The sequence below is a fragment of the Myotis davidii genome, unplaced genomic scaffold, assembly GCF_000327345.1.
Source record: "Myotis davidii unplaced genomic scaffold, ASM32734v1 scaffold2958, whole genome shotgun sequence".
NCBI classification, from domain to species: domain Eukaryota; kingdom Metazoa; phylum Chordata; class Mammalia; order Chiroptera; family Vespertilionidae; genus Myotis; species Myotis davidii.
The window spans coordinates 104,731-115,525 of NW_006288970.1; the positions used below are offsets into that span (position 1 = coordinate 104,731).

Here is a 10,795-nt window from a genome sequence, read left to right on the forward strand (position 1 = left end):
TTGCACACAGTGTGTGTATATATATATATATATATATATATATATATATAATATATATATATATTCTACACCAGACTTTCCAATAACATAATTTAAATCAGTGCTGCCCAATAGAACTTTCTGTGATGTTGTAAGTGCTCTAGATCTATGCTATTGGATATGGAGCCACCAGACACATGGTTGTCAAGCCCCAGAAATGTGCTGGTGTGACTGAGGTGCAATGCAGTCCATTTAATCTTACTTATCTTTAATTAATTTAAATTTTAAGAGCCACAATTAGCTAGTGGCTAACACATTGGACAATTGCAGAGTTAAGCAAATATAATGCACTCCTCTATAATTCATTTAGAATTTTTCATAAATGACATACCGAAAGAAAATCGTATATCTGGAAAATTTTACTATCTAACATTATAGATGGATTTTGAAGGTTTACATGTGTTAACAATATATATTATATGTGAGTTTGTATATTAAAGAAAACATGTTTAAAATTATATGGACATTTAAAAGTATGAAAAAATCATTAGAAAACTTTCCCTTGACGTGTGCTTCTTAGAAGCTACAGTTCAGAGAAATACCAAAATTTAATTGGGGATAGTTGAGCACAGACGTGAAATAGTGTGTGAGCTTTTACTCCTTAAGTGTCTGTAAACAAAATGGCTATTGGCTTTCTTTCCCAGGTATTTGTATTGGATTGACTGCTGTGAGTATCCGCACATTGGCCGGGTTGGAATGGATGGAACCAATCAGAGTGTTGTCATAGACACCAGGATTTCCAGACCTATGGCACTGACTATAGATTATGTCAACCATAGACTCTACTGGGCTGATGAGAATCACATTGAATTTAGCAACATGGATGGATCTCATAGACATAAAGGTTGGTACAATAGCACAGATGATTCAGTATTTTGCCACTTCATAAAATATTTTAGAAAAAATATGTATATATATATATATTCATTACATATACTTTCATCAAATATATTTCCCAATTTAGTGTTAATTATCATACTCATTTATGATAATATTGCTAAATGAGAAATCAGATATATTTATTGAAAACTTCTATAATCATGAATAAAAATAATTTTGACACTCTAGGTTTTCTCTAATTGTACTTTTCTAAGTAGTTTTTATATATAAATGGACAAAATATAAGTTAACATAAACATGTATGCTAATTGAATTTAAACAAGAATATTTGCTTGTAAACATAAGGCTTTTATTACAATCTAATAAGGTTGAGTTTTCTTAAAACACTAAGTAAAAGTACAGTTCTTCAAAGAAACTTAAGCAATATTATTTAAATGTGATCAGTTATATTAAAACATGATTAAATTGATTGTTATCTAATAAACAATGGCAACAAAAATTAATGTGGAAACAACTTTCAAATTGGACTAACATTAAGAAATGTTCATAATTTAAATATGAATGAATATAATTTGGCAGATACTTTTTTCTATATTTTGTACTGCAGAGTAGATTAAAAGCTCTAAGTATAAAATATTTGAAGGAAGAGCATATGAGGGAGTTAACACTAGAATTAGAGATCAGAGAAAACATAGCTGAGGATGGGAGGGCTTGGAGGGGCAATAGAGAATGACAGAATGAAGAGGAAAGGGGTAGAGATGAAGATGGCAATTACATGACAGAAACCACAGACAATTCAAATGAACAATCAAAATATGTAGGTGGCTTTTTAAGGATTAGATTTTTTTCTAAGTAAAGAAATCAGTTTTTATTAATCTTTAATTAATGACCTATTGTCACCTTTTCATCTTCAAATATCTCCTAAAGTACAACTTTCACAGGGAGGCCCCAAAGAAAGCCTACACATTGGTGTGGTTTAGCTTATCAGATTGTTTTCTTCTCTGCAGTAACCTTAGAACAAAAGTCCAGGAGCAGGAAAGGTGAGGAAGAGAGGTGAGGCCTGGAAATGTATGGTGTCCTGAGAAGGATGGGTGCACTAAATAAATAATTAGAATCAATTAATTAATTAGCTAATTAATAAATCTTAATAAGTCACACCATTTCATAATTTCTCCCAAGTCCCTTTCAGCTAATATTTCAACAGCTATATCCTCTGACTAAACATGCTGACAGCTTTTAGAGGTGCTTTTTTAAGGGTAAGAAGCTTGAGGTTTGACAAGTGTAGTTGAATGAGTCACACCTTTGGGTGCTGGCATTCCCAATTACAAAGAAACTCATCGGGATGCAATTGGAGTGCAGAACGATTTAAAGATCACTTTAGGATTTTAATTACAGCCAAAGCAATGTTGACAACTCCAAATCACACTTAGTGTGTGCACCAGTTATATATCCTGCAAAGACAGTAATGTAATGTTCTGCAACATACCTCGATGATATTATTGGAAGTTTTACTGTGGCAATCAGTATTTTCCTTAGATAACCATGAACCTGTCTATTTTTAGCCGCTATATACAGTACTAGGTGTTGTGAATGTATTACTTTGTGCCAAAATTTTACTGTACAATTAAAGGTAAATAATTTCTTGGCAGATATCAAACCAGCAAGTATTTGCCTGTTTTCATTTAAACCTTAGTGTTGGAGTAACAAAAACTGTAGTTAAAAATGTCTATTAGAAACTATTGATTCACCCCTACTCATTATTTAAAAATTATGTCAGATATGTAGGTGACTATTGTTTTGAAATCTTAATACAAAATTAAATGCATGTACATGAAGTGTTCCTTAATTATAGAATTGGTGGTGACTTTGGGTAGAGGGTCATATATAGCAAGAGAACATGATACTAAATCTATTAAAGAGTGAAATATTTAGCTGACAGATATGCAGGTATGATGTTAACATTTTAAAATTTGATTTTGAAAATGCTTTGAGGCTTAAGGATTGGGGGTGGGAAAGAAAAGTAAGAGAGTTGCTGCCTTTATAAATATTTTCTCCTAAAGGTTTTCAGAAGAAGACTAATGAAAAATTCATTAAGTGTCTTATCAGGCATCTGCCAGCATCTGAATGAAAGCCAATAATTACTTGGTAGTTACTAATGTGCTACTAATTGTAGGCAGCCTAAATTATGTCAACTCCACATCCAATGGGGAAAAAAGCCATTTATTTTCCATATTTATAGAGAGAAATAGGATTTTTCTGCTTCTTGCATTTGCCCCATAAAGACACAGAGAATGCTACTGTTTTCTAGATGTGATTTGGAGGTGGAAAATAAGATATGTTAAAATAACTTGTCTATTAGTTTGGTCACTGACTATTCTTTTAACTAAAATAGTATTATTGTTCTTATTTATTCTATATATTAAAACTGGAGCCACAGCTAATCAAAAGAATGGGATATGTCAATCCTGAAATAAGTAATTTGGGAATATGAAGGATGTATAAAGAATTTCAGAATTATGATCCTTTTTTATAAGTCAAATTTTAATAAGGGAGAAAAATTAAACTATGTATTGCACTTTTCATTACAGAAAGCTTTCTCCCCAAATATGTTCTGATTTACACCATGCATTAATTGCATAAATGAAGCATTCTTTTATTACCAGAGGCCCAGCACATGAAATTGTACATGGGTAGGGTCCCTAGACCTAGCCAGTGATTGGGGCCATCATCTGCCCATTCGCCAGTCCCTAGTCCCGCCCCAGCACTGACACCTGCCCCAGTTCCCCGTGGTTCCCCATTGGCCATTCAGCGATTGGAGCCTTCCGGCTGTGGGGAGGGACAGAAAGGTGGTCAATGCACCTCATAGAAACTGTTCGATCGGTCGTTCTGGCCATTATGCCGTTATGGTCACTGGCCTTTTATTATACAGGATTATTTGTCTGGTCAAAGAACGTCTGAAGGTTCTGAATTCTGTTCCCTAAAATATAGGTCAGGTTACTTTTGAGGTACATGGGACTTGCAACTTGCTTGAGAATTTCCATCATCTTTTCTTGCTACCCCCATTTTCCTACCAAGTCCAAACACTACATTGCAAAACAAAATAAAAATAAAATAAAACATTAGTTAATTTGGAAGTATAGGAATGTGAAGCTCCAATCTTAGTCATATAGACCTCTCCTCAGTGCCTGTGTATATTATTCTATTGGCCTTTCACTCAAATAATTCTATAATACTATAAAATATAATTATAATAATTTAATATCATAGCATATTATGCATGGTGCTGGATAACTGAATCCATTTATTTTAAATCAAAATTTCATTGGTTTATTTTTAAAATTTCTCTGATTTCTTCTCTTAAGATCTACCTATTCATTCACTCATTCACTCATTCACTTATTCATTAAAAAAACATTTACTGGTTCCCCCTCCCCCATGCTACAAGTTATGCTAGGCCCTGGAGTTATCAGATGTATAGGTCCCTGTCTTTAAAACACTTCAGTTTAATTGGAAAAACTGATTTGCCGGTAAAGATGTGAATCAGATTGGGGTTAGAGGTATATGAAACATTGTAAAAAAATGCAGGTTGCAGTAGGTAAGCCTTTGGGGAAGTATTTCTTTGAGAAGTCTGAGACATAATACAAGCTCTCCATATGGGGAAACGTAGGAAGGATTCTTCTCACAGAGGGAATAGCCTGTGCAAAGATATAATTGCTTCTTGATATAGCATGGGGTTTACACCATTTGGCTATGACTGGAAGTCTTATTAGAGGGAGATAATGACAGTAGATGAATAAGGGCAAACTGGGGCCAGATTGTCAGAGTGCTTGTATGCTAAGTAATTTGGAATTTATCCTTTCGGTCATAGGGAGCCATTGATGGTGTTTAGTTGGTAAAGTGCTATTATTAGATTTGACAACAGCATGGAAAATGAAAGACCCTGGAAGGCCAACCAATTTAGAGGCTGCTAAAATATTTTAGGAGAAAATACTTTAAGTGATTACAGCTGAGAGAATGCGGATGAAGTTTTATGTTCAATAGGTATTTAGCAGAATAAATAAGAGAGATCAGTAAACTTGAAATAGAGAATCATTAGTGGTTGAGTTGCAAATACCAAGTGAAATATTTATATTATTATCTACTTAGAGAGGGGAAAAACTCTATTTTGATTACATTAATTTCATATATATTTGTACTTTTTTTAAATAACAAAAAATACATATAATAAGCATAGCTAAGAGATTATTTTTAAAAGCTCTGTTTTGATGAGAGATGCATTGATTTTAACAAAAGGGTCAGCACAAAAGGAATTCTAAGGATGTTTAAACACTTCCTCTTGTCTCTTTTCCTAAAGAGCATTCAGAACACCTGATAGTTTACCTTAGAAAGATGGCACAGGAGTGGATCTGTCCTCTTCCACTTTCTCTTGAGCTATGAAATATGTCCAATGAGACCTGGAAATTTCACAGTGTTCTTCAGATTTAAATGTTATTTTAAAAATTGTTATATGTTTTTATAAAAAACAGAATGATTCTAAACACAATGAGTCTAAGTAATAATATTCTTCTTGTGGATCTATGTGTTTGGGATTGGTTTCTTACCACTTCCAAACCACAACTCCGCTCATAGAATTTTAGGCTTCAAATTTGGATAAGAACTAATAAACCTTTTCTGGAGTACAGATTTTTAAGTAAAAAGAAATTTTCATATTGGAGAAAGCAATCCCTTAGGATCTTAAAGAAAGCTTGGGGAACCTGAGGATAAGGTGGGTTGGGGTGGGATCTGTTGCTAAATAGCTACTTCACCCTGAAAATGATATGTAACTTCCCTAGCTCCTATTGACTCATCTATAGAAATAAGAGTGTTGGAAAAGGAGACATCAAAGGAGAATTCTAGAATGAAAATTCTAAGTTAGACGGATCACCAACTCTCAGAAATTTTGCCAAACCCAAAAGTGTTCTGGTTTATCTTCAATTTAAGCCTGAGAAAGGTTGAGAATACAGTATGTAAAAATCAAATGCTTGTTCACTCAGCCTTGATGAGAAGCTCAAATTGCCAACCAAATACTCATTTCTCTGAATAGTATTGCGAGAATTATTCACATCTTTTACTGTTGAACCCTTGTGAACTGATCATATCGATGAGAGGAGAAAAACTACCTTCTTGAGCATTACATTATACTAGGTGCTTCACTAGTACACATTCTCTCTCTCTCTCTCTCTCTCTCTCTCTCTCTTGGCTTTCAATGGAAATTTCCTTAGTCTGCTACTGAGGATCCAAGAACTGAAACCATCCTCTTATAAACTAATACTTTTATTAGAAGCCTACTGTGTTCAAGAAACCTTGTTTGATGCAATATATGCTATTTTAGTCATTCCGTCAGGGAATACTATACTATAATTACCATTAAAGCCATTTTGCAACAAGGAAGTAGGTTTAAAGAGATGAAGTAATTTCTCCAAAGTCAAATAGCTGGTAATCAGGAGAATCAGAATTTGTACCAACAAAGACCTAAGTGATTTCAAAGCCTGCTTTCTTTCCATTCTCCATACAGGCGCCTTGCTTTTAAACAGATAATGAAAATGTGTTGCCCACTTGTTATAGTTTCTATCAACAATTATAGCATAAATGCAAAATAATACCCAAAAGGTTTATCCATACCTGAATATCATCAAATTAATTTTAGTAGTAGACCATAAATAAATTACAAAACATACAGAAACAAACAAACAAACAAAAAAAAACAAACATAAGCCACCATATCGGAATGATTATGTAAGAAAGCACTTATTTCATCAAATAAAAATATTTTTTGATGTTCATTTGAGGGAGTGAAGAAAGTAATAATGATGCTTAAAAACAGACACCCAGCTTCAGTGGGACAGTTGGATGTTACAGTTTGCTATTCCAAATTAACTACATCTCCTGCCCATGCAAACCTTTTAAAGCTTATTTAGAGATTTATGTGACAGAAGTTCTGAAATTTGGACACAGTAAAGATTTTTTTGTGATTGATTTTATGCATTTCAAAAAATATTGCTTTCTCTAAATGAAATGTCTATAAAATAGGTTAGAAATATATCTTGAGAGAAATGTCAGTAATAACTCTACACATCTACCTTAACTTAGAGATTCTATTTTCCATTTAATGAAAAGAAAATTAAATAGCAGAAAATTCTATTTAGGTCACAATTTCATTCTGTTTGCTTGTATCAAAGTACATAAATTCAGATTTAGCTTTCTCCACTTTCTGTTACTTTTACCATTGAACTTGAGATATCTTTTAGATGTAGTTAGTTTCTTGAAAAATAACTGAAAATACTGTGTAAATAGTAATAAAAGAGAGAGCTAAGAAAAAGGTATCTTTGATCTTGAGCTTTAAAATTTGTTTTAGTAATTTTTTTTTTTTCGGAATACTCTATCACTGAATGACTTAACCTAGTATTAGATCAGTTAGTCATGTACATATTTTATCCAGCCTACTGGAAAAATATACTAATAACTGCTAATTTCTTTGAAGAGTAATGGTTGCACATGTTTCTAAATTATAGTTTATCACTGAATCGTCTTTTATTTTATGGACAAATTGTTTAAAATTCCATGCAGTTATGTTAACTATTGCTCTTTAATTGTTTCTATACCCTTAGACCTGCAGATCCTCATATTTAAGTGTCAGTATTGAAGTATGTATGTGTTGTGAGGGGGAAGTTCTGTGTTTGAATTTAAAAATCCAAATCATAACCCATGCAGTTATTGTCTACATTACGTTGGAAAAGGAATCCAGACTTAGCATGTTACTGATGAAATAGCGTAAGCCATATTTAAAGGGTTTTGTCCTGAGTGGGCGAAAAACACTTACTTAAAAAGACAAAGGGAGTGTTTTGTACCCATATCTTCTGAAATTAATGGTTGTTGCAGTTGGCTGTTTAGAACATTTAAGTATCTACTGAAGCCCACCAAAACAAAACAAAACAAAACAAAACAAAGCAAAACAAAACAAACCATGGATCTAATAAAGTGCACCCTCTAATTTTACAATATTATAGAGCGTTTCTTTCTTGGTTATATGTTACATTTTAGTACTTTTCAAAAAAAATATTTGAGCATTCATAGTCCATTACCAAGAGTAGACTCCACAGGCTATTTTATGCCAACAGTGCTGATGTGCTGCTGTTTACAATACAGTAAAAGTTAATGGGAGGGAGCAAAATACAATTCAGTTTCTATAGAAATGTCCCTGAACCAGTAAAATAAATTTAAATTAACTGCCATTTCTAAAAAGTCTTGGAATGTCAGTGTCAATCATGTCTTTAATTGTGTCCCTTGAATAAGACATGCTACATTAAACTGTGCACGTTTAAATAGATTATTCTGCAAATGCCATATATGTTCCATATACTATTTTTAAATAGTGAAATTTTAAGTATTACCCTAGAATGAATTTTCAGCCACTTTCAACAACCTTATCTATTCAAAATATGACACCGTAGGGCAGTGATGGCGAACCTTTTGAGCTCGGTGTGCCAGCATTTTGAAAAACCCTAACTTAACTCTGGTGCCGTGTCACATATAGAAATTTTTTTGATATTTACAACCATAATAAAACAAAGACTTATATTTTTGATATTTATTTTTTATATTTAAATGCCATTTAACAAAGAAAAATCAACCAAAAAATGAGTTCGTAGGTTTGCCATCACTGCACGGCATAGGGCATTGGTAGATTTGGCTTTGGTCCAGTTTGCTCTCTAACTTAGCCTTTGACACACTACTCTTCCACATTTCATCCATAGATTAGGACGTCTAATGAATCAGTGATTTTCTAATATATCTCTAAGGGTTGGGTTGAGGTTGGAGCTGGGGCAGAACAGGACTATTCTACGTAGTCCCACACTTACCCTTTCTTATTCATGGTGTTACCTACAACACATTTGAAAATGCTTATAATATGTTTCAATCTCCTCGTTTTTATTCTAGAAGCATATTTATAATTGTAGAAATGTGAGAGAACCAGATACTAAATCCATGTAAATGAATCTATTCTCCTATATCTTCTATATATTCTTCTGTATATCTTCCCCAAAGGCAAAGTACTTTTCCAAGGCTGCAGCTTTCATTAGACTACCTCACAAACACTTCCCTAATGCACATGTATGTGGAATATCATAACATATTCAGTATCGAGGGTCACCTCTGCAAACACATTTCCAAGTGTCTGGGACTCACTAGCAGAAAGGCCCAGAAAGTTTTAAAGCAACAGAATTATGCCTTTACCAAATACATGTTGCTTTCTTTACTTCAGAGACTGGAGAGCAGTGCCATTGAGAGAGGCTGTTTATAGGAACAGTCTATTTTTCAAAATAAATGTACTATAATTTGCATTGTCTGCTTTATAAATCCTCACATTCATTAACAGGAATATTCTTTAGGTGTTAAATATTCAAATAGCCTATTTGAATTTTATTATGAATAATTTAAAACTATATATGTGAGGGAAGCTAGAGGACTGAATTGTATTAAACCAATATCCCTAATCTATACGGAGAGAACACATTATTTGATGTGACAAGGCAGACAAAAGGAGGCAAGAAATTAGAAAAGGATGCCTTCAGCCTATTAATAATGGCTTTAATCTAAAGAAGAATCCTAAATAATTCATAAATTTTGTCTTCATATGTTAAATTCATTTTTAAGTTATGTTAAACACATTTAAATGTCCCAACATGAATTACAGCATGAGGGAAGGACATACGACTATTGTTTGGGCACTTTATCAGCATGAGTATTCAAAATGCAGCCTCATTTAATAGACTGCCAGCTAGGATCAGCTCAGATCTGCTCTGCATGGTAACTTATGCTGCATGGAAGAACTTTATTTTTCCTCCCCTTCAAAGTCTCATTGGTGGATGAACTTTATGAAAGATTATGAAATATTTACTGGAAAATATAAATTTTGAACATTTCATAATAGTACTTGGAAATCTTGACTATCCTTACTGTTCCTGCCATTTCTTGATGCTTTTATTCATCCTGCAAAAGAGTTTTGGACCCAGTGACCTGAAATTTTATTTGTAGCACTGTCACCATTAAGCGGGGCTGTATTAAAGAGTAGGCAGGAGAAATGTTCTTAGAGGCACATGTTTAAATGGAACATTTTGTAGCCTGTTATAGATGGTTCAGAGGAAATAATTATTTAAAATAAAATATTCTGCAAATAACACGGGAGGGGATGCATAATTACTGGCAAAGAAATAATTCTGTTGGCCCTACATTTACATAAAGCACACTGATTTATGATGGAGTACATGCAGCTGAAGCTACAGGCTCAGCAGTCATTCTCTGGAAATTAGTACACTGAGGCCACTTTCCCACCTACCCACTCTGCTTTGTTACTTTTCAGAAAATAGGAACCATTATTCACCCACCCCCTGACCACTGACATGAAACTCCCACTTTCCTTTCCACGTTAAACCACTTCTTTCATCAGCTAATTTTATCATCGTTTCCCGGCCTGCACTATTTTTGTAGTCTTTGTTTAATCTCACCTCATTTTATCAATGCTAATTGGTTTTCTTTGTTTCCTTTCTGTTTTCATGCTCTGCTCTTTTAATTCACATTCTAGCATCTCTACAAATCTTGGTTTATATTATCCTTCTAGAACAGCAGTTCTCAACCTGTGGGCCGCAACCCCTTTGGGGGTCAAGCGACCCTTTCACTGGGGTCGCCTAAGACCATCGGAAAGCACATATATAATTACACATTGTTTTTGTGATTAATCACTATTCTTTAATTATGTTTAATTTGTAACAATGAAATTGGGAGTCACTACAACATGAGGAACTGTATTAAAAGGTCGTGGCATTAGGACGGTTGAGAACCACTGACCTAAGGGATCAGATGACCGGCCGGTCGCTAT

At 33.7% G+C, this 10,795-nt stretch overlaps 1 protein-coding gene across 1 annotated transcript in view; it reads left to right on the forward strand.

The window, feature by feature from the left end:
• The window catches only part of LOC102772862 (low-density lipoprotein receptor-related protein 1B), a gene marked incomplete at both ends in the record, with an annotated part of 158,509 nt that overhangs the window by 87,738 nt on the left and 59,976 nt on the right, over positions 1–10,795 (forward strand). The window contains one exon of the mRNA XM_006761180.1: positions 684–883. Within this exon, the coding sequence (XP_006761243.1) occupies positions 684–883 (200 nt within the window). The remainder of the gene's footprint in view (positions 1–683; positions 884–10,795) is intronic.